This window comes from Apodemus sylvaticus, chromosome 3 (genome assembly GCF_947179515.1).
Source record: "Apodemus sylvaticus chromosome 3, mApoSyl1.1, whole genome shotgun sequence".
In the NCBI taxonomy this organism is placed as follows: Eukaryota; Metazoa; Chordata; class Mammalia; order Rodentia; family Muridae; genus Apodemus; species Apodemus sylvaticus.
In genome coordinates this window covers 96,310,332-96,335,176 of record NC_067474.1, presented here as the reverse complement: position 1 = coordinate 96,335,176, position 24,845 = coordinate 96,310,332, and the positions used below count along the sequence as shown (strand labels likewise).

Here is a 24,845-nt window from a genome sequence, read left to right as displayed (position 1 = left end):
CCGCCGACATACAAGGGCACACACGACGATCACAGGGTGGGAGGGGATCGGGGCTTCCAAGTCTCTGGCCACTTAAAACAGAATCTGGGTATATACATTTCAATCACAATTCTCTACCAAAAACAATGTTTTGCTTGATTGTTTGATTGTTTGTAACTGGGAAAATCTAGGTTTCCTTTTTGGATTTTTTAATTCTCCTTAATAAAAGCAACTCGGGGGCTATTTTATTAGAGTCTGAGGAAATGGCATGGCAGGCAAGCCTTAAAACTCAGCAGCCTCTGGGAAAACAGAGATACAGAAGAAGGAAAAAAAAGCCATTTCTTTTGAGTTACATCCCAAGAGAGCCAGCACGTTCAGTAGTGTAGACTTGCAGGCAGCTGCATGCTGGAAGGGAAAAGAGGGACTTCACAGATCCAATGACAAATGGCAGAGGTCGGGGAAGGAAGCATGCGTTCGTACACCTTGTCCATTATCCTAAAGAAACGGAACAACAACTTGAACGCTTTTCTCGGTTAGAACTCAAATTACTTTTCCCATCTCCTCAGCCTGTCTTCAAGTGAATCAGCTGTCCTGTAGGGTGGTCTCCCAGCCAGGTGACCAACAGGGCCACCTATATTTCATCTTAAAGAAAGAGAAAATGGTACATAATGGTCTGATCTTTGGAACATATCAGACAGGTAGTCCATGCTTCTGACCAGGAGCATTTTCCCTTACCAGGCCCCGACAAAACGCTCTATCTCCGCCTTCTCGTGTGTGGTTTTAAATCCTAGGGAAAGCACAGCTTTTCTTTTTCTGAGCTTCCCTTTTCTAGGGTTACCAGGGAGATGGGAGGTAACTACATGGGACAAAGCCATTCCCTGTAACACCACTTTCCATACAAATACATACACCTCCAAGAATTCCTGGCCACTCCAAAAAAAAAAAAAAAAAAAACTCACAGTAATCCAAGTTCATAATTTGCTATTAAAACTGTCTGAGAAGTAGCCTTCATATGTAAAAAGTTTTAAAACATGAGCACTGTACAAGCGTAAGACCCCATCATCATCTACCTTGGTCTCACTCCTTCAGGCAGTCACTGAGAATATTAACCCAGTCACTTTTAGGTGCCTTTTATTAGCATTCATTTATTGTGCCAAATGATGGGTTTACCACAGTTTCATGTCCACTACTTCACTCAGCTCTTCTCCAGTGGCACTCTCAGCCATGTTGCTTTCAAGATCCACGGCTGACCTTCTAACCACACCCATCTGCTTCTTCAATTCTCTTTGAAGTTTGTTGTTGTTGTTATTGTTGTTTGGGGTTTTTTGTTTTCTTTGTGGTTCCTGTGTAGCTCTTGGAGTCCTGGCATTCACTCTGACTTTGCACCCAGAGATTCACCTGCTGCCTCCTGCCTCCAGATCCTCCAGTGTGCCTAGGACCAAAGGCGTGCACCACCACACCACGCCCACAGCTGACTGTTTTTCCAAGCAGGATTTTTAATTCTTTCTTTAGTACCTCAACAATTTTGTCATGTGGGTTTGTTTTTTGTTTGTTTGCTAGTTTGTTTTTTTTTCTGTTATTGAGGAGTTATGAGCTTCAGAGGGGTCATATGACCTGGGGTGGGGAGTTGTTTGGTGTGTGTGTGTGTGTGTGTGTGTGTGTATCTGTGTCCGTGTCTGTTAGAAATCGAATTTCCCCCATAGTTTTTGTTTGCTCTGCTCTGTATCTTTTTAGTGCCCATGGTCTTCTCTTTAACTCCTGGATTAACTCCTTACTACCATTTAGAGAAAAGAAAGCTGACCTGCTTTAGTAACAGATATAATGATTTAAGCCAGATATTAAATGAAGGAAAAATCAATTAGGTACTTTACTTACGTCATCAATCAGGACAGAAAGCAAAGGACTTGGGCTATCAATAGCACACACTACACCGGAAGCTACCAATGGGGCCAGGGAAATGGCTCAGCACTTGATGCAAACTTGACGACCTGGATGCCATTCCCAGGACCCAGGTTTTTTTTTTTTTTTTTTTAACTAAAATAAAATAAAATAAGCAGGATGTGGTGACACACCTGCAATCCCATTCCTAAGGTGGGAAGAGAGGAGGAGACAGGAAAATCCTCAGTTCAAGAGCCAGCCAGCCTGGAGAACGCGGCACAGCACATACAGGAGGGTCCTAATCAAGGTGGAAGGAAAGAACTGAGCCCCGACATTGTCATCTGGCTCTGCCGTGTTATGCCATGAACGTACCTGGATTTGATTTAAACAGAAGTTTTCATAAGAATGTCTCACCTCCACATAAAACCAGACACACTGAAACTAATATAAAAGAAACTGGGGAAAACCCTTGAGGGCATAGGCACAGGGGGAAAGTTCCTGAATAGAACACCAATAGCTTATGCTCTAAGATCAAGAATTGACAAATGGGACCTCATAAAATTACAAAGTTTCTGTAAGGCAAAGGACACTGTCAAAAGGACAAATCGGCAACCAACAAATTGGGAAAAGATCTTCACCAACCCTACATCCAATAGAGGGCTAATATCCAATATATACAAAGAACTCAAGAAGTTAGACCCCAGGGAACCAAATAATCCTATTAAAAAATGGGGTACAGACCTAAACAAAGATTTTTTGCCTGAAGAAATTCGGATAGCCGAGAAGCACCTTAAGAAATGCTCAACATCATTAGTCATTAGGGAAATGCAGATCAAAACAACCCTGAGATTTCACCTTACACCAGTCAGAATGGCTAAGGTTAAAAACTCAGGAGACAGCAGGTGTTGGCGAGGATGTGGAGAAAGAGGAACACTCCTTCACTGCTGGTGGGATTGTAAAATGGTACAACCACTATGGAAATCAGTCTGGTGGTTCCTCAGAAAACTGGACATGACACTTCTGGAGGACCCTGCTATACCTCTCCTGGGCATATACCCAAAGGATTCCCCAGCATGCAATAAGGACACATGCTCCACTATGTTCATAGCAGCCTTATTTATAATAGCCAGAAGCTGGAAAGAATCCAGATATCCCTCAATGGAGGAATGGATACAGAAAATGTGGTATATATACACAATGGAGTACTATTCAGCAATTAAAAACAATGAATTCATGAATTTTTGCAAATGGATGGAACTGAAAAATATCATCCTAAGTGAGGTAACGCAATCACAAAAGAATACACATGGAATGCAATCATTGATAAGTGGATATTAATTAGCCATGAAGCTCTGAATACTGAAGATACAATTAGCTTATCAAATGATTCCCATGAAGAAGGAAGAAGGGGGCCCTAATCCTGGAAAGGCTTGATCCAGCATTGTAGGGGAGTACCAGGACAGAGAATAGGGAGGGGGAAAGATAGGAGAATGGATGGAGAGAAGAGGACTTATGGGACATATGGAGGGGGACTGGGAAAGGGGAAAGCTTTTGGAATGTAAATGAAGAATATAGAAAATAAATTTAAAAATTTAAAAAAAAACAAGAATGTCTCTCACAGGCTCAGGTGCTTGACTATGCTCTCCAGCCGGTAGGGCTATTTGGGTAGGTTAGGACGAGTGGCCTCACTGGAGGAAGTATGTCACCAAGGCTTCAAAAGCCCTGTGTTGTCTCCAGTATGCTCTCTCTGTTCCCCGCCTGCAATTGAAGACATGAGCCCTCGGGTGTACCTGCTACCCTGCCTGCACACTCCCCCCGCCATGAAGATAGACTTATCTCCATGGAACCATAGCTCAAAATAAACTCTTCCTTCTGTAAGATAGTTACCTTCCTTAGTCGTGGTGTTTTGTCACAACAATAGAAACCAAATTAAGGCAGCAGTTAGTCCCAGGAGATCAGCCTTCCCTGCTGTAAAGAACCTGGCCATGTGGGGTTTTTGGAAGAATGTGGAAGACTGGGACTTGGAATAATAAGAAGTCACTTGAGTGCTGTAAGAACAGCTTAATGGGATGTCTAGTAGGGCCCTGAAAGCGTGCTGAGAGCAATGCAGACTATGGAGCTGAGCTCAGACAGGTTCAAAGTCGACCAATACCAGCAATTGGGCTATAGGTCATTCTTGTGATTTTTTTTCTTGGTGGGTGGGGGAGAAGTAACCACTATCTATATGCCTTTGTCCTAAGAATTTGCCTGTTGTTTCATTTTCAAATTAATAGGCAGATATCTTTGCTGGAAATTTCAAGACATCCTAATAGTGATTCTGTCCCGTGATTATGAGTAATCACTCTTTGCAGATTTACAATGAAAAGGAGAGAAAGTGGCACAAAAAGAAATACAAACTGTAGTTTGGAGAGGAAAAGAACACTAGCAAGCTTAATGTAATGGCTAAGTCTTGTGCTGAAAGAGAGAATCCGGTTGTTAAGCAGCTTGGTGCCATTGCGGGGGTTGTGAGGAGTAGACTCTACGCTGGAATGAGCAGAGGCATGTCCATGGGGAAGATGCCACCCAGATAAGTTTCCTGCCTGTGAAAGAAAAATGCAAAGAAGTTTTCTTATACTAAAAACAAACAACAAAAGCTGCTACAAAACTGATTCAATGATGGGCAACACAATCCCAGGCTAACAGCTGAACCTGAGGGTCTGATCCACATGGTGATGGCTTTAGAGTCATAGAGGAATAGGAGTTAAGGGGTTCTGAAATCTTCCTCCCGTTTCAGAAGGCCACTGAGATCGGGTAAAATGTGGCATGAGGTCCCAGAGCAGGCAGGACGCCCTGAAAGATCACTGTGTGAAGCTGTGAACACGAATCCTGAGTTTCACTGGAAACCTCAGGATGTTAGAGGTCCAGACCATGAGCTAGCTGAAGGAGAGCTGCGTACAGAGAGGAGAACCAGCCAAAGAGGAAACACTAGGTTACAGGCAGCAAAGGTGGAAGGCAGAGCCAGCTAAGCCTGTGACACCAGACATGGACCTACAGAATTTAAAGTTCTACTTTTCTTTTGTCCTCATTTCTTCTTTTTGGAGTAGTCATATATATTCTATACCACTACAGCTTGGAAGTATGTAGCTTTCTCTTTTATTTTTACAGAGGATTATAGCTTTTAAATTGACTGGAGTCTCAGAAGAGACTCGAATTTCGACTTTAGAACAGTTGAGGCTGTAAAAGACTCGGGGAACTGTCATGGTTGGACTAAACATATTTTTTTCATTATGATATGGCCATGACACAGTGAGGCCAGGGATCAGAATGTGGTGGTTTAAATAAGATATTCCCCACATTCTTAAGCATCTGAATACTTGGTCCCCAGCTGATGACACTGAGTAGATTCAGAAGGTGCGGCCTTGATGGAGAAAGTATGTACTTGGGGTGGTCTTTGAGGTTTCAAAAGTTATGTTTATTGCTTACTCTTCTTTTGCCACGACAAAAAAAAAAAACATGACCAGGGAAACTTATAAACAAAAGCATTTATTTGGGCTTTGAAATCCTCAGTGTCACACAGTGTCCCACAAGGTCACCCTTCCTAATTCCTTCTCAAACAGTTCCAACTGGAGACCAAGTATTCAAACACACAAGCCCATGAGGGCCATTCTCCTCCATTACAGCACGCCATGTGCTGTAGCCAATGTGTTCTCTCTGTTTCCTGTTGTAGTTAAAGATGTGAGCTCTCATCTGTTCCTGCCGCCACTCTTCTGAGCCATGATGTCCATCTGCTCTTATACTTCTAGACCCATGAGCTCACAACAAATCCTTCCTTCCATAAGTTGCCTTGGTCACAGTGTTTTATCACAGCAATAGAAACTTTACTTACAAGGGAGACAAGCTGTGTTCAAACCATAAAAAATAACCAGCAAAAACTTGAAGCAGGCATGAGACCTATAAAGGCTTAGTAGCTGTTCATGGGTAGAAATAATTTACTTTACAACTTACTATGAAACCAGAAGACATACTCCACCGAGTAAGAAAAAAGGAAAAAAAAGACACAGGAAAAAAAATTAAGTAGAAATCCAACATAGGAGAGATTCCCAGGAAAATGGAACAGGGAAAACTGTGTCTATCAAACCTTACAAACGCACTGCAGACATACTGAGCACTATAGTCAGAAACTGCCTGCCCTCTGTACCAGTGCAGTGAGTGCAGGGGGGTTCTGTCTACCTTAAACATGCACTTGGCTTCTATCAGCCATGTAAGCATTGAATTTCTCTTCTCAAATAGTCATTTCTGGTTTTTGAGACAGGGCCTTGGGCTCCTGACCCTACCATGGTGAGGAGGCCCTGCTGGGATTATAACCATGCAGCACCACGCCAGGCTCCAGCACTGCTCTTTTAGCAAGTATTTCACTGAACCTATAATTTTTCCCACATCTGCTGAGTGACTATTCCTGGGAAAGTGAGTATGCTAATAGGGCATTGAACAGACAAAAAAAAAAAAAAAAAAAAAAAAAAAAAAACGATTCCACACACGCCCAGCTTGAGAACTAGGTACCGGGGCTACATACAGGAGCACGGATGACCTCCAGGCAGCAGCTTGGTAACAGCTCACAAGAGCATCTCTGAAGCTCCCTGCTCACCCTACAGGCAGCTGCTCTTCCTCAGCAACTGCTTACTGCCTCCAAGACTGTGAGAAGGTTCTTTAGCGCCCTGTCATTTCCTGAGCCTTGAACTCCATGCCTTCGTCATTCAGAGGAAACAGCTACACAAAAGTGTCAATAATGTCATATGTCCTAAACACATGCCTACAATGTTTCATACATGGAATCACCATAATGACTTAAACTTGGGGGGAAAGACCTTAATTCTCAGTAAGGTGAAGATTAACTTAATTATAGTACATACACAGAATAAAATGGTCCTCGATAGTATAAAGTGTACTGTGCTTTTTAATCAAAACTGAGAATTCTATGCACTGAGACGAAGTACATGGTGGTTGTCAGTTACATCACTGGTACTGGCTGTGTATCTTAGGTATTAATTTTTAATTTTATTTTATTATTTTAGGAATTTTATTATTTTATTTATAAAATTTTATTTTTATTATTTTACATACTAGAATGTATGAAGTGTGTTATGTTTCATTTTATTATTTTATTTATTAAATTTTATTTTATAACTTTAGGTATGTATGGCTCTGCTAACGTAATCTAAGTATGGGATGTGTTATAAGATACAGACTAATTTGCCACCACTAAAATATATTTAACTTTAATTTTTGTCACAGAATTTATCTTCTAGCCAAACAAAAAACAGCCTCAGTTCTTACAATAGAAAAAAATAAGGCTGACCTGTGAAATGAAATTCACAGTAAAAACTGGAGGAGTTCTTTCTTCTGTCCACTAGAGGGAAGTATTGAACTTAAAATGTTTTCTAAAGCCACTTGTTTTTTAACTAACAATGTCACAGAAAATCACATTGTGCTGTTAGAAAATAATCTTGTTTTCTTTCTACATACCGAAAACTATTAATTCTTTATATATACTTATGTAAACAACATTTCTCAGACTCCAAACTATAGTTCCAGCCCTAAGGAATTTTAATTATACTTATAGAAGTATATTTAGAAAAGTTTCAAGGAAATATGTTCTTTCTAGCTTAGAAAACACATCAGTTTGGCTAGCTATAACACTAATCTGATATAAGGTTGTCTCCTCAAAGAACCAGGATGAGAAAAATAACTAACAGTGTGTTCCTATAGTGTAAACTGCACAGTGAGATGCTGAAGGAACAGCTCAGCTGAGAAGACCATGCACTGCTCTTCCAGAGGACTCAAGCTCAGTTCCCAGCTCCTACATCAAGAGGTGCACAACCACCCGTAACTCCAGCTCCAGAGGATCCCACGCTTCAGGCCGCTGCAGATGCCCGTCCTCCCCCATAACTGAAAATAAATTTAAAAAGCAAGACACGCTACTTTACAGAGGCATAAGGAGTCCTGGGGGGAGGATTAAAATCTATCAATAAATAAATAAATGCTATACTGTGTCATAACATGCCCCTTGGTATAATAGTGGCTGCAAGCATCAGGGGCATGTCTTCATGTTTGCCAGGCCTTTTGTTTGTCTATTTTTGTTTTTCGAAACAGGGTCCTGGCTGTCCTGGAACATCTCTCTGTAAACCAGGTGCATGCTGGTAAAATTTGCTAATGAAGGTGGAGACAGGAGGATCGTGAGTTCAAGACCAAGCCGTTTCCTAATGTGGCTCATGGGGTTCACAGCTGGGTAACGTTTTTCTCCTCTGGTAAGATGTCTAGCACCTTCCAGAACTATGGGAGCTAGTGGTGGGGGTGAGTGATTTCTCCATGTCCAATGGCTCAGATATGTGATGTCTTCATCAATAGGGCCTCCCTGTCAAGTTCTGAAGGGTAACCAACAGCAATGGCAACAGCCAGTGATGTTTGAGGGCCTACGAGGGATTATGGGAACATTAATGGCCAACAACTCCAAAAAGGTAACCCATCCTGGCTCAGGGCTTGTGTTATCATGTGGTGTCCAGCAGGACTACCCTGTTACACTGTAACTCAAGGTTTACTTTTCATATATGTGCATACATGTTTTAGGAAGCTTCGACAGTCGTGGGTCTCCATGTAGCTTTTTGAAGGGTCTTTAGTGTGATTATCTACCTTGCATTCCCTCCTTTCCTGCCCTCCCTTCCCTAAGAGTTGCATTAGCAACTCTTCTGTTCCATTCATCTCCCATACATTTTTGGGGGATTTTGTTTACATATCTGTATATAGGTGTTCTGTCTGTTCACCATATGCATTCAGTGTCTTCCAAAGCCAGAAAAGAGCACTGCATTTCATTTCATTGGAGTTACAGACAGTTGTGAATCACCATGTAGATGCTGGGAATTGAACCCAGGTCCTCTGTAAAAGTGCCAGGGCTCTTAACCCCTGCGCCACCTCACATCCCCATCATCAATCTCCATCAGCCCTTCACAGCACAGCAGTCTCTCTCCGGCTCCCTGCAAGCCTCTCTCCATGGACCTTTACTCATTTCCTGAGCTCTGTGTGTTTCCAGATGAAAAGTACACATCTGAGGAGTCACCGCATCCAGCACTGAAAGAAGATGTGGAGTTTGTCTTGAGGTCTGGGCTACCTCACTCACGATGACCATTTCATGCTCCAGTTGCCCACAGGTTTCATTTCTCCTAGTAGCTGAATAATAGTCCATTGTGTAAGTATACCTCACATTCACTATTCATTCATCAGTTGAAGAACATATAGGGTGTTTCCATTTCATGCACATTGTGAATAGAGCAGCAACGAACACGGATAGGCAGGTACCTCCAAAGGCTCAGGATCACAGGAAAAGAGGATGAGGAAAGACTGTAAAAGCCAGAGACTGTGACTACAAGAAAAAAGCATTTTCCAGACACAGGACACATGAACACAGACACTCACAGTAGTTATCGTGACGCACACAAGACTTGTGAAGCTCAGGCCACATAAAATCCCACACACAAATCAATGAATGTAATACACCATATTGTATTGTATTACCCAAATGGGCTCAAAGACAGAAATCACATGGAATCTTAATGGAAGCAAAAATGGTGTTTGACAATATACGGCATCTCTTTATGATAAAAGCACCCAAGTGGGCCAGTGAAATGGCCTCCCAAGTACTTGCCACCAAGTGCAGTGATCCAAGTGTGATCTGAGAATCCGTGAAGTACAGAGACTTGACACACACACACACACACACACACAAATGTTAAAAACTTTTGTTTAACAAGATCTAAAGGAACTGGAGATAAAAGGAATATATCTCAATATAATAAAAACTATATATGACAAACCTTTTGCTAACATTATACTACATCAAGAAAAATCAAAAAAAAAAAAAAAAAAACAAGAAAAATCCACTCAGTTCCCTCCTTCCCTCTATCCCCTTGTTTCTTCTCCCTCCCTTGTGGGACTAAAGCATCCTCACTTGGGCCCTATGGCTTGGTAACCTTTACAAAGTTCTGTGGATTGTATCTGGGGTATTCTGTGCTTGTTTGGCTATATCCACTTATTAGTGAGTACATACCATGCATGTCATTCTGAGTCTGAGTTACCTCACTCAGGATGGGATTTTCTAGTTCCATCCATTTGCCTGCAAAACTCAGGATTTCCTCATTCTTAATAGCTGAGCAGTATTCCATTGTGTAAGTGAACCACATTTTCTGTATCCATTCTTCTGTGAGGGACATCTGGGTTGTTTCCAGCTCACAGCTATCACAAATAAGGCCACTATGAACATAGTAGAACGTGTGCCCCTGTGGCATGGTGGGGCATCTGTATATGCCCAGGAGTAACAAAGCTGGGTCTTCAGGTAGATCTATTTCCAATTTTTTTAGAAACCTCCAGATTGATTTCCAGAGTTGATTGCACCAGTTTGCAATCTAACCAGCAATGGAGGAGTGTTCCTCTTTCTCTGAATTCTCAACAGCATGTGGTGTCACCTGAGGTTTTGATCTTAGCCATTCTGATTGGTGTAAGGTGGAATCTCAGGGTCATTTTAATTTACATTTCCTGGATCACTAAGGACTTTGAACATTTCTTTACGTGCTTCTCAGCCATTGGATTCCTTTGTAGTGAATTCTGTTTAATTCTATACCCCATTTTTTTTAATTGGGTTGTTTGGTTTTTAGGAAGTTAGCTTCTTGTGTTTTTTATATATTTTGGATATTAGCCTTCCATCAGATGTGGAGTTAGTGAAGATTCTTTTTCCTAATCTGTATGTTGCCAATTTGCCCTACTGACTATGTCCTTTGCCTTACAAAAGCTTTTCAGTCTCATAAAGACCCATTTATCAATTCTTGATCTTAGAGCCTGAGCCATTGGAGTTCTGTTTAGGAAATCCTGTGCCCATGAGTTCAAGGAGGAGGAGGGCGACCCCATAGGAAGACCAGCAGTCTTCACCTAACTCGGACCCCTGAGATCTCTCAGACACTGAGTCACCAACCAGGCAGAATACACTAGCTGGTCCGATGCCCCTGACATATATACAGCAGAGGACTGCCTGATCTGGCCTCAGTGAGAGAAGATAGACCTAACCTTTGGGAGACTTGAGGCCCCAGGGAATGGGGAAGCCTGGTGAGGTGTGGGGGTGTGGTAACATCCTCCTGGAGACTTGGGGACTGGGGAGGAATAGCATGAGGAACTGTTGGAGGGTAAGACGGGAGGGGATAACAACCGGGCTGTAAAAAAAAAAAAAAAGATTAATGATAATAAGAAAGAAAGGAAGAAAGAAAGAAAGAAAAACCCAAAGCATTTCCACTAAAATTAAGAACAAGGGTTCTAGTTCCAATAATTTTATTTGAAACATTACTACAAGTTTAGCTTCATAAATAGAAGAAAAGCAATTAAGGGGTACAATTAGGATAGGAAGAAGTCACAGTGTCCTTGTTTGTAGTTTATATCATAAAGACTATAAGCCTTCAATTCCAGAATCTGGAATCAATGATTGAGTTATCTCTGAGGGTTCAACAATAGCCTGATCCCACATATAAAATTACAGACCCGCAATAACTACACAGTGTCCTGAAAACAACAAAACAAAAAGACTCCACCTAAAAACTCTTAGAACTGATAAATACATTTAGCCAAGTATCAGGTTACAAAATTAACACAAATACACACACACACACACAAACACACACACAAATGTAGCCTTTCTACATGGCTAATCAATAAGGAACATGCTAAAGAGAACGGTCCAGGAAGATGGTTTGGCAGATAGAGGTGCTTGCAGACAAGTCTTATAACCTAAGTTTAATCCCTAGCACCTACATGGTAGCAGAAGGAAAAATCATACTTTGATCTGCACAAATTCACACATATACACACTCATTAAATAAATAAGTGTAATAAAAAAACAAGAAATTAGGGAAACAATCCCATTCACAACTACCAAAATAAAAAATGGAAATATGCAAGCTAGTTGCAGTGCACACCTTTAACCCCAGTACATGGGAGGCAGGGGTGGGCAGATCTCTGACACAAGCCTGGCCTTGAACAGGGCAAGTTCCAGGACAGCTGCAGCTACACAGAGAAACCCTGTCTGAAAGAAAGGGGGGGGGAGGAGAAGAGGGGAAGGGAGGGGAGGGGAAGGAAGGGGAAGAGAAGGGAGGGGAGGGGAAAGGGAGGGAAGGGGAGACAGAGATAGACAGAGAAACAGAGGGGGGGGGCATAAGCCTACCAATGAAAGTGAAAGACTTCTCTAATGAAAACCTTAAAATATAAAATTTAGGACCAGAGAGATGGCTCAGGGGTTAAAAGCACTGACTACTCTTCCAAAGGACCCAGGTTCAAATCCCAGCATCTGCATGGCAGTTCACAACTGTAACTCCAGTTCCAGGGGATATGACACCCTCCCACAGATGTACATAGAGGTACAACACCCATGTAAGTAACATTTAAATTCTTTTTAAAAATAAAATAAAATAAAATTTAAAAATACACAAGAAATACCTCCAGTTCTCATATGTTCAAAGAATAAATATTGTAATACTATCAAAAGAAATCTACGGACTCAACTCAATCTCTATCAGAATCCCAACACCATTCATCACAGAAATATAAAAAATGATTTTACAATTGATTTGAACATACAAAAGACCTTAATTAGCCAAAGCAATTGTAAGGGGTGAAAAATAAGGCTGGAAGTATCACCAAAATTAACTTGAAGCTATGTGATGGAGTGATAGTAACAAAAATAGCATGGTAAAACACAAAAACAGGCACGAACCTCAAGGAACAGAATGGAGATCTTCACAGTCACAGACACCTGATTTTGACAAAGTTGCTTCAAATATTCACTGGAGAAGACCTCTTCATTAACAAAAGTTACTGAGAAAGCTGTGTATCTACACACAGAAAAATAAAACTAGATCCTCATCTCTCAATCTGCACAAAATCAACTCTAACAAGTTCAAAGACCTTACTTAACACCTGAAACTCTGAAACTGCTAGGAGGAAACAGTCTGGAAATAGGTATGTGAGAACTCTCCGAAAGGACTCCAGTCACTAATGAAATAAAGACAATGTTGACAGATAGATCTCAAGACCTGTACAGCAAAGGAACAGTTGGATGTGTGAAGAGGTCATCTAAAGAATGAGAGAAAACACTGACCACCTATACATCTGACAGAGGAGTAATATTTAGAATTAATAAAAGCCTCAACACTAACAAAGAACACAACCCCATCAAACAACGGGCTAGGGAACCGAACAGAATTCTCAAAAGAAGAAATACAAATGGACAATATTTGTTTTCCGATGTTTAAGAAGTATCTATTTTACAACACTGTGGGTGTCTGTCTATGTACTGCATGCATGCCTGGCGCCATGAAGAGAGCAGATTCCCTGGAACTGGAGTTATAGGCGGTTATGAGCCACCATGTGGGTACTGGGAATTGAACCTGGGTCCTCTGCAAGAGTGGACAGTGCTCCTAACCTCTGAGCCATCTCTCTAGCCCCATAAATAATATTTGTAAAATGATTAACATCTTTAGCAATTATGTAAATAAAAATTTAAAGTACTTTGAAGACACCACGTCACCTCAGTCATAACAGCCATCATCAAGAGATGACCAAATGATGGCCTTCAATCTGTGGAAAAGGGAAAGCCCTATTCACAGCTGATGGTGGCAGTGTAACCTTGTGTAACCACTATGGAAATCACCATGGAGGCTTCTCTGAAAACTTAGCAGTCCTGAACAAATACTCGAAGGGGCCCATCTCCTACCGCAGATACTTGCACATCCATATCCACCGCCACTCTGTTCACAACAGCAAGGACGTAGACACCACCGACTGATGATGAGATAACAAGACTGTGGCACATATATATACACCATCAAATGTTACTCGGCAGTTAAGAACGATGAGATTAGAAAATGGGAGGAAAATGGATGGGACGGATGCTATATTAATTCAGGTAACCTGTGCTTAGAAAGACAAACAATGATGTTCTCTCACATGCAGATCTTAGCTTCTGATTTTTAGACATGTAGGAGTGTATATAGAGGGCCAGAAACCAGAAAAAAAACATGAGAGGAGGGAGGCGGGAGGGAAATGCAGAACACATGTGACATGACAGTGGGAAGGAAGGCTTTGGGACATGGGGGAAGGGAGGGTCAGCCAACCTAAACGTGTATGCAAAGGTAGAAAAGAACCTGCTACTGTGTAGACCAACTGCAAACTAGTCCTTAAATGGAGGAGGGATGCTGAATGAAGGCATCATTCCTAAAAAGCCATAACATTATTAAATGAAAACTGTAGATCCAGGGGTTGGTTACCTCCCTCGTTGTTGGTCAGGGAGGCTTCTGAAGTTCCCAAAACAATACTGGCTCTTGCCATTACTGTCGGTTGCTTGCCAGAACTACATGTGTACTGGATAGTTTTCTGTCAACTTGACACAAACTATTGCTATCAGAGAGAAGAGAATCTGGACTGAGGAAAATACCTCCATAAGACCGGGCGGCCTACAAGCCTGTAGGGCATTTTCTTAACTAGTGATTGATAAGGGAAGGCCCAGCCTTCCTTATAATGCCATCCCTGGGCTCATAGCTCTGGGTTCTATAAAAAAAAGGCAGGCTCTTGAGCCTCTGAGAGCAAGCCAGTAGGGAGCACCCCTCCATGGCCTCTGCATCAGGTCCTGCCTCCAGGTTCCTGCCCTGTTTGAGTTCCTGTCCTGGTTTCCTTCAATGATGAACTAATGTAAGCCAAATAAACACTTTCCTCCCTAGCTTGCCTTCTGGGCATGGTGGTTCACTGCAGCAATAAAGACCCTAAGGTAGCATAATAAGACAACTATTGCTGAAGAAATCACCTGCTGTGCAGGTTATAGAGAAACCAGGTTAAAGCTGAGTTAGAAGCTTCCTCCCTGCTGGCCACTGTACATAGTGCCAAACAGTCCCACTTTAAACCTCTGGGCAAGAAGTATCAACAGTAGTCTTACTCAGATGTGGACCTTACATATTATACAACCAAGTTGCCAGGCAAAATATGCCCATTGGTGCAACAGCAGCATGACCTTCGATGAGGGTACCAACCACTCTCTGATTATATTTGAGGCCTGTTCCACAGAAAAGAATTCACATCCGGTATTTGAAAATTACTAAAAGACCACAGCCAGAAAGGGCAAAGGTACTAGTGTGGAAAATACAGCTGCTGAGTGGTCAAAAGCGCGTGATGTGCTTGTCAAGTCACCTTCTATAAAGGATGCCTTTATACAGCTAATTATTTTCTAGTTTAACTCTATCATAAATATCTCAAGGTGTTGTGGGTTTGTTTGCACATGTGTGTAAAAGTGTGTAAAAACATAATTGACAGCGAAAATGTAAAATCTACTACGAAACAGCACAACTTGAGAATAGCTATTCTAACTATATATAAGTTTATTGAGGTATATAAGCTGTGGGTATAGCTTATCTTAATGAGGGGTATTTTTGTATTTGCAAGTTCTTTACAATAAAGGTTTTGTTTGTTTGGTTGGTTGGTTGGTTGGTTGGTTTTTGGTTTTTTCGAGACAGGGTTTCTCTGTGTAGCCCTGACTGTCCTGCAACTCACTCTGTAGACCAGGCTGGCCTCAAACTCAGAAATCCGCCTGCCTCTGCCTCCCAAGTGCTGGGATTAAAGGTGTGCGTCACCACCGCCCGGCTACAATGAAGTTTTAATAATTAAAAAGAATGTTACCTTCTAAATATGTATGTGTACAGCTGAGTGTAGCAGTAGTGCACACCATTAATCCCAGCACTGAGGAGGCAGAGGCAGGCCTGGTCTACACAGGGAGTTCCAGGATAGCCAGAGCTACATACATAGCAAGACATGGTCTCAAAACAAAACAAAAACCTAAATATTTACATTTATGCCCACAGATTAATGCTGCAAATAGCTTTAGGCAGAAAAGCATCTTTTTGCAGTAGTTAAGAGTTTCTATAGATTATGATAACTAGTCAAAGTGTAAAGAATAACTGACTCTAGGTGCTAGAGAAATGGCCCAGATTAAGAGCACCAGCTGCTGTTCCAGAGAACCCAGGTTCAGTTCCTAGCATCCACAGAGTAGCAGTGGCTTACATCTGTCAGTGCCAGGGGATCCAGTACCAGATCCAGACCTGGCCTCCACAGTCACTAGACACACACACAGTGCACATGCAATACAAGCAGGCAAGTACACATACACGAAAGGAAGGAAGGAAGGAAGGAAGGAAGGAAGGAAGGAAGGAAGGAAGGAAGGAAGGAAGAAAGAAAGAAAGAAAGAAAGAAAGAAAGAAAGAAAGAAAGAAAGAAAGAAAGAAAGAAAGAAAGAAAGAAAGAAAGAAAGAGGTCCTTCGAAAGAAAAAGAACATGTGACTACTGTACCTGCTCAGCCCTAAGCGCGACACCTAGATCAGTCACTCCATGGTTGGGCATGAGAAGGGAAGGGATGCAAGAGCCGGTGGATTGTGGGCTGCTGTGGGCTGTCCTCGGGCGGCCGCGGCCTTATTTACATTCTCAGCTCTCAGCACTGTCCATCGCTCATACAAGACTCAACCTGTCAACACACTGCCATGAGAGGCCACAGCCATCCCGAAGGATCTGTAGGCAGTTAGTGGAGGCCCTCATGTGGCCCCACCCTTCTCTAAGCATCTAAGGCAGTTCATGTTTCTAGGGGAAGGAGAGACATCATCCTCTGTGGTAAAGCCTCTGCTGAGCTGCCCGAGCTCCTGCACTAATCCCCCATCCACACTCCTGTGGGCAGCCATATGTAAATACTGTAGGTCAGCCCCAAGGAAGGCGCTAAAGTGGAAGGAGCATGTCGGGAAGAAGAAAAGGTAATGACGTGAATATGATCAAAGCACACTGTATACACGGATAAAAATGTCACAGTAACAGACCCATTATTATGTATAATTAATGTATCCCAATAAACGTTAATGAAAATCACATGCTGTAGGTAAGCACGCTGGCTCATGCCGATAATCTCAGCTCCCTAAAGGGAGAGGCAGGAGAATCAGGAGTAGTTCAGGGACAGCAGGAGATATGCAGCAACTCTGAGTCCAGCCTGGTCTACATGAGACCCTGTCTCAAAAATAAATACATAAAAATCTCTATCAAATACACTATACAATGAAGCCATCCAGCTGCAATATTAAATGTATCTATTTACAACAGCTACCCTACTGTCATGTTATTGCCAGTGAAACATGGCCTTCCAGAAAGCAAAGATGTGGGACTGTTTCTCACATTGAGTGAGCGAGTAGATTATCTTACTAAAATTTGAATATCCTAAGCATCAAGAAGCATATTTAGAAACCGAATTATTTTGAAATACCTGTACTATAAGCTGTAACTCGCTTCGTTCTGCTTCCCACTGCTCTGCTTGTAATCTAAACTCGTCCAGTGCCGTCTCCCTGACATGAGACTCCATCTCAGTCTTCTCTTGCTCATGCTGTTCCCGTGCTTCCTTTACGTAAATAAAATCTTGCTTTACTATTACATCAACAAAGCTTACCTTTTATCTCTTAACCCTACTTTAACTGCACAAAGGGGCTCTCCCTTCCAAAAGACTGTTAAAAACTCTTTCTCTATGTTACAATCTTGGGCCTGGGGATATAGTTACTAGTAGGTGCTTAGCATGCTTCAAGCCCTGGATCCAATGCCCAGCCAGGTGTAACACCATCATCTCTCGATTTGGAAGGTGGAGGCAGAATAATCAGAAGTTCATAGTCAGCCTTGTCTATACTTGAGAGTTCAAAGACAGCCAAGAACACATGAAATTCTGTCTCAAAAAAATTAATAATTCACATTTAAAATATTAAAAGTACTATGTTGATTGTCAGAATATAAATCTTAATAAATCACATTTAAAATATTAAAAGTACTATGCTGATTGTCAGAATATAAATCTGTGTAATTTAACATCAGAGGTTGGGACAAAATGAAAGAAACAAAAATAAATTCCAGTTAATATGGGCATCTTTACCTAGGAGTAAACAGTATTATCTCTAAAATATATATGCAAACCTGGCCAAGAAAAAAGGTAGTTCGAAAAGAAAAGAAAGACTATTGTTCAATAAATCAGAATAAGAAAATTCCTAAATGTTATAACTTTGAAAAAACAAATATTCAGTTCAGACTATAACAAAATTTTAGTTCTACAGTCAAAGAATAGTTTCAAAGGCTTTTCTTTTTAATTTTCCTAAGTACACCAAATTTATAAGATCTAATTAATATAGGTTCAGAACCTTAGTCCAGGTTCCCTGCAGATCAGTTTTCTAGCCTACAGGTTTTAAATGACGTCTTCATTATCATGGGGGTCCATGTGAGGGAGTGGGGGATCTAACCGCATAGATCTGATTTACAGATATTACCCGCACAACTCTCAGCAGCAAAAAGCCTCTGCAGCCTGAGGCTTCCCCTACCTCCAGGACCAAAAAGTGACTCAGTTCAATGCAGACCCCTCTGAGGATCACAGTGCAGGGATGCTCAGACAACAACCTAACTCACAGCAGAGACATCCTAAGTAGCTGACAAGACCATACCAAGATTTCATGCCTGGAGGTGTAGGCTAATCGATGTAAGGAAGGCTTCCACCATCACCCTTCTTTCTCCTGGTGTCACATTTGATCCAGGCAGAGTGACACACGTCCACTCAAGGACTTAAGAGACTAACCATACCTGCGCATCCACCATCCATGTACCAGGGCAGAGCAACGTGGGTAACCAACACACGGGCCAGGATAACTGACAGGGAGAAAGCAGATCTGGGGACGTTTATGACAAAACTTTCACATGTACTGAATATTTTGGTAAAATCCTATTTTAGTGAAGATGCAGTATAGGGTGCAAGTAAAGTAAATGGACATGTGTTGTCTGACGTGGGCGCAGCCATGTCAGGACCAATGCCTCAGTCCTGTGGGCGTGGCCGAGCCTTCCCAGGTGAGGCTCAGAAGAAAGGTGAAGCCTTCCTGGGGCCCAAGTGCCAATGTGGACAGTGTGTGCAGAAAGTCCACGATAGCCTCCTGAAGACTGCTCCCTATGGAGACCGTCCCTGCCTCCTTGTTCAGCTGTACAGCACAGCCCCGCCTCCTGATCTAGCTGTATGTAGTAAGCTGCCCCACTGTTTAACTGTAATAAGAAACGTGATAAGCTTCCAGACATTGAGGCTTCTTCCTCAGAGAGCCCGGACACCCAACACCAGCTCTTCTATGACCCTTCGTCTGTCCTTCCTTCATTCCCTTGCGTCCCCAGTCAGGTCAAGTCCCTTAGACCATGAAAGGATACAGTAATATAGAAAAATAATGCATACTTAAGGTAAATATGGACCATTTTTACATTTTTCTTTTCCTTTTTAAAAAAAAATAAACTATTATAACTGGGCAGCTGTGACATACACCTTTAATCCCACATTCAAAAGGCAGAAGCAGACAGATCTCTGAGTTCAAGGCCAGCCAGGTCTGCAGAGAAATTCCAGGACTGCCAGGGCTACAAAGAGAATCCCTGTTCAAAAAAACCAAATAGGGGCTGGAGAGACAGCTCAGAGGGTAAGAGCACTGGCTGCTCTTCCAGGGGTCCTGAATTCAATTCCCAACAACCACAAGGTGACTCATAGCCATCTATAATGAGATCGGATGCCCTCTTCTGGCCTATAGGCATAAATGCAGGCAAAATGTGGAACACATAATAAATAAATAAATCTTAGGAAGGAAGGAAGGAAGGAAGGAAGGAAGGAAGGAAGGAAGGAAGGAAGGGGGGGGAAGAGAATATACAACATAATAGCCGGAGTAAAATTTAAATGTTTTTCACTTCACAATTCATCATTATAAAACATAATTTTCTGTATTATTTCATATTCAAACTGAAATCTAGAACAACACTTTTTAAATTCCACATTTTAATGTTGCTAGAACAAAAGGAATATGGGTCTTAATTTCAAGTGTATCTAGAGTAGTTGTTGCTTTCTTTTTGGATATTGTTTTTGCCTTTTGTTTGTTTGGTTTTTGTTGGTTTTCTTCCATTTATTTGTGGTGCTGGGGATGAAGTCTAAGGCCTCAGCCAGTCAAGGTAAGGACTCTTAACGGAGACTGGAGATCTCAAATGCTTTCCACAAACTAAAGAGCGCTGCTGAACCACAACACAGCAGATATGGAAAAATGCCTCGAAAGGGAGGGAGGGAGAGGGGGAGGGAGGAAGGCCAAGGGTAGTTTGATGTACTATCCATCTCAATGGATATTATATGAAGAAACATTCACTCAGTATTTTACCTGTAGAATTTTTTGTAGCCTGTTTTTTTCTTGCATAAGTAACTCATATTCTTGATTGCAATTTTGAATTATATTGTCTCGTTCCTCCAAATCATGTTCAAATCTCCTGCATTCTTCTCTCCATTTCTCTTGGGAAGTCTGAAATGTTTTCTCAATCTCATTTGTCTTTCCTTGAAGTTCTGAATTCTGAGCTATTAAAAATATGATAGAATACTTAACATATTTATTTATAACCACAAATTAATTCATTAAGTGTCTAAGAACCTAACCAATGGGGCTGACTTTATTTACAACATGATCTTTAGGATAAAATATTAAACGTTCTCCTTTAGGAAACCTCTAGGAAAATTCGCTGTGCCTGTACTACACTGCTGATTTTCAATCTCTTTCTTCCCTTAAATGGACGTGATTTGCTATGAGCCAAAATGGCATATTCCTGAAGGCGTGCCGAGCTCAGGTACACCTCCACTATCAGCTGCACCTAGTGCTAACTTTTTCCTCTGTTCAATAAAACAAATCTGGACCAGAGTGGCAGTGCACACCTGTAATCCCAGCACTCTGGAGGCAGATGAAGACAGATCACAGAGTTGCCAGCATGGCTTACCGAGGGAGTTCCAGGACAGGATAGCCAAAGCTACGCAGAGAAACCCTGTCTCCCAAAAAAGAAAAGAAAAGAAAAAAAAGAAAAAGAAAAAAGAAAAAGACATATATATCTACATAAGTAAATAAATCCTTGCCAGCAAATAGCTAGCTCAGTGAGTCAAATCAGTAGCCTCAGAAGCCTGATAACCTGAGTTTTATTTATTCCCAGATTCTACAATGGAAGAACTAACTTTGAAAGGGTTATTTTCTGACCTCCTCCATGCATCCCATCACACAGACAGACAGGCGCACTCGCACGCGCGCGCACATGCACATACACACACGCACATACACACACACACACACACACACACAAATGGCACTCAAGCCACTTCTTTCTTTACAATAGTAGTTTTATAAGAAAACAGTGTATTTCCCCTTTTTGAGCAAGGCTTTAAGTGGACCTCCTTTATTATTTTATTCTGTGTAGATGTGTGTAAGTGTCCATGTGTATATGAGTGTGTAGTATGTGCCAAGGCCACAGAGAGAAGTCAGCTGGCCTGCTTTGTCACCCTCCGCCACATTCCTCTGAAACATGGCCTCCGAGGAATCTGAGCTCAGCTGCTGGCCAGAAAGCCCAAATGACCTTCCTGTCTGAGGTCCTGACACTGGAGCAGACGTTACCACATGGAGTTGCATGTGTATGTTTGGCCGTGACGGCTTTTTATGCCAGCGCTGGGTGTCTGGACTTAAGTCCTCATGCTTAAGAACTGACATGCTTGAGACTCACACACTGAGCCATCGCTCCAGCTCCATATTTATGTTTTAAAAGCAGGTGACATCTAGAGGCACTTTATTTTTGTTGTTGTTGTTTTTGGTTTTTTTTTGTTGTTGTTGTTGTTGTTGCTATTGTTTCAAGACAGGGTTTCTCTGTGTAGCCCTGGCTGTCCTGGAACTCACTCTGTAGAACCAGGCTGGCCTCGAACTCAGAAATCCGCCTGCCTCTGCCTCCCAAGTGCTGGGATTAAAGGCGTGTGCCACCACTGCCTGGGCGAGGCACTTTATTTTATCAAAGTTTTTTTATGTCTTTTGCCTTCATGTACATGTGAGCATCACATGTGTGTCTGATGCCCTCAGAGATTAGAGCGCGTGTTAGATTCCCACTTACTGGACACCTGTGACTGTGAGCTTCCTGGTCACCAAGTAAGAGCAGCGGTGCTCTTAGCCAGGGAAGCAGGCCTGGAGCAAGAACGAGGCAGGGGCATGTGCAAACCCCAAAACCCTCATCTTGGGCCAGCAAGAGTAAGGATCGCCCTCTCCCTGTTCTGGGCCTCCATGCCACAGTACCTTTACCTGCCTTGAGGTAGTCACATAGCCTCAAGACAAAACTCAAGGTTTAGCTCTCTCTCTTCTTATAAGGACTAGTCCAGCAAGCACCTGGAATTCCAGAAGCGACTGCCCCGTCCCTATGCCTTTGGAGGCCTTTTCTGTGAGTGAAGAAAAATCTAATGATACTGATGGTATGGGCTTCTCAGCAGACACAGTAGAGATTATCCTCCAGTGGGGCTGGAGAAATGGCTTAGTGCTTAAGAACACCGACTGCTCTTCCAGAGGACCTGAGTGTTAATTCCCAGCAACCATGTGGTGGCTCACAACCGCGTGGGATCTGATGCCCTCTTCTGGTGTGTCTGAAGAGGGCAACACTGTACTCACATATATAAAACAAATCTTTAAAAAAAAAAAAATCAGGCACCAACTTCAGGCCCCACAAGCACCAGATACCTATGTGTACACAGACACACGTGTAGGGGAGACACGAATGCATAGAAAATGTTTACAAGTCTCCAGCCTGCCCTAAGCAATTATTACATTTTTGCCACATTTGCTTTATCTGCCTTCATCCATCTGTGCACATACCCATCAATTTATACCCAGCATCCTTCATACTGTGTATGCATTTCTAACCACAGAGAACTCAGTACATCTTACTCCTATAGTTCATCACATCAATAGGAAAACTGCTAATGTGATTGATAACTGGAAACGATACAGTCTTACTATTTTAAGTAAAATTTACATATACTGAGATGGACAAATCTTTACCATTTAGGATCCTACAAATGTAAGATTTTTAGGTTACACTTCTCTTAGCTTACGTAAATGTCATACCCCCATGCAATCCAAACCACTATCAAAATATTTTTTAAAAAATCCTTTTACCCAAAACCCCCTCATATTTCTTTAATTTCTACTATTTTATGTCTATAGGTGTTTTGTCACATGCATTTATGCCCACCACTGTATGCTTGGTGCCTACAGAATCTAGAAGAGGGCGTTGGTTGGAGTTAACAGTTCCGAGCCATTCTGTGGGCTCTGGGAGCAGAGCCCAGGTCCTCTTGAAGGACAGTCAGCGCTTTAAGCAGTCATTTCACAGCCCCAGGCTCCCTCATACTTTTGCCTACTGCCTACTCACTTCAGGGAGAACCACTATTCAGATTTTATTCACTAACAATTAGCTTCTCCTACTATAGAAATGTATGTACAAAAAAAATCACATGAGATGTCCTCCACTTGGGGGGCAGAGGTAGGCAGATTTCTGAGCTGGAGGCCATCCTGGTCTAAAGAATGAGTTCCAGAACAGTCATGGCTACACAGAGAAACCCTGTCTCAAAAATACCAAAAATAAATAAATAAATAAATAAATAAATAAATAAATAAATAAATAAAATCACATGAGATGTCCTCATGTATAAAAGCTTTCTTTCGCTCAACTTATTTCTAAGATTCATTAACTTTACATATTAGCATTGGCCCCTTTTTATGGCTGAGTAATATTTCATTATATAAGTAGAACACAATCCTTACATTCTTACATTATATACTTTTTATAATGTAATCTGGATGTCTGCTTTAGTTATATGGTGATCTAAGTAAATTTGCATGCATTTATTTATATTTTAAATAATATTTAGTTATAACTAAATCCTAGATAACAGAGGATTTAGAGGGTTAAATTTAGTGTCTTTTCTTTTTTTTAAAGATTTTATTTTATTTATATGAGAACACTGTAGCTGTCTTCAGACATATCAGAAAAGGGCATCAGATCTCATTATAGATGGTTGTGAGCCACCTTGTGGTTGCTGGGAATTGAACTCAGTACCTCTAGGAGAGGAGTCAGTGCTCTTAACCTCTGAGCCATCTCGCCAGCCCCCTGTCTTTTCAAGGCAGACAATCTAATGTAGTGACACAGAAACCTACAGAATCAACAAAGTCACTTTCAGTGTTTCTTGAACATGCAGACTGTTTGGCTAGAAATTTTGACTCAAATTATAGTTATAAAGGGGCCTAAAGTGTATATAGAAAACACGCCGTGCGCGCGCGCACACACACACACACACACACACCTGCTTTGTGATTTTACTTATTGCTTAAAGAACTAGAATCCTAGATTCTGTATTCTTTTTCTATACATGTAATAATATAAAATATTAACTAGGCTGAAGATATAGTTTAGCTGGTAGAATACTAGACTAGTAACTCACAAAGCACTGTGCTCCGTCAACCCAAGCACTACATAAATCAGGAGCAGTGGAAAACACTTTAGATGCTGAATGCAAAAACAAAAAAAAAGAGCACAAGTTCACTGTCATCTTCGCCTACACAGAAGTGTGAGCCATCCAGAGAGACATCACACCCTTCACACACACATAAAGCCTGAAAATAAAGTAATGGAGACAGTGCCTGCCTGCTATGCACGAATCCCTGGGTTAAATCCCCAATGTGGAGGAATTTAAACATCTAGTTCCACGGTGAAAACCCCACAAGATCCAGCATGGACGTGCAACAGCAAGCAAGGATGCGCGCAGGACAAAGTCTTGCCCTGAACTGGAAGAGGAAAAGCTGCCTTACCGCAGAGCTTCTCCTGAATCCGCTGCGCCTCCGCCAGTCTCTCCTCGGCCGCCCGTCTTCCCAGACCAGCCTCCTTCCTAGCCACAGCCAGGTCGTACTCCAGACGCTGTCGCAGCGCTTCTCCCTTTTCCATCTCAGACCGCAGCCTGGCAATCTGGCTCTCATAGCTTGACAGCTAAAAACAGATTCCCGCGCTCAGGAACCAGCACTTAAAAC

At 41.9% G+C, this 24,845-nt stretch overlaps 1 protein-coding gene across 1 annotated transcript in view; it reads right to left on the bottom strand.

Moving 5' to 3' along the window:
• Ccdc171 (coiled-coil domain containing 171) overlaps positions 1 to 24,845 on the bottom strand; it is a 338,028-nt gene that overhangs the window by 295,480 nt on the left and 17,703 nt on the right. Inside the window, exons 4-6 of the mRNA XM_052176698.1 lie at positions 24,630 to 24,804; positions 20,139 to 20,329; positions 17,207 to 17,338 (exon numbers count right to left, since the gene is read on the bottom strand). Of these exons, the coding sequence (XP_052032658.1) occupies positions 17,207 to 17,338; positions 20,139 to 20,329; positions 24,630 to 24,804 (498 nt within the window). The remainder of the gene's footprint in view (positions 1 to 17,206; positions 17,339 to 20,138; positions 20,330 to 24,629; positions 24,805 to 24,845) is intronic.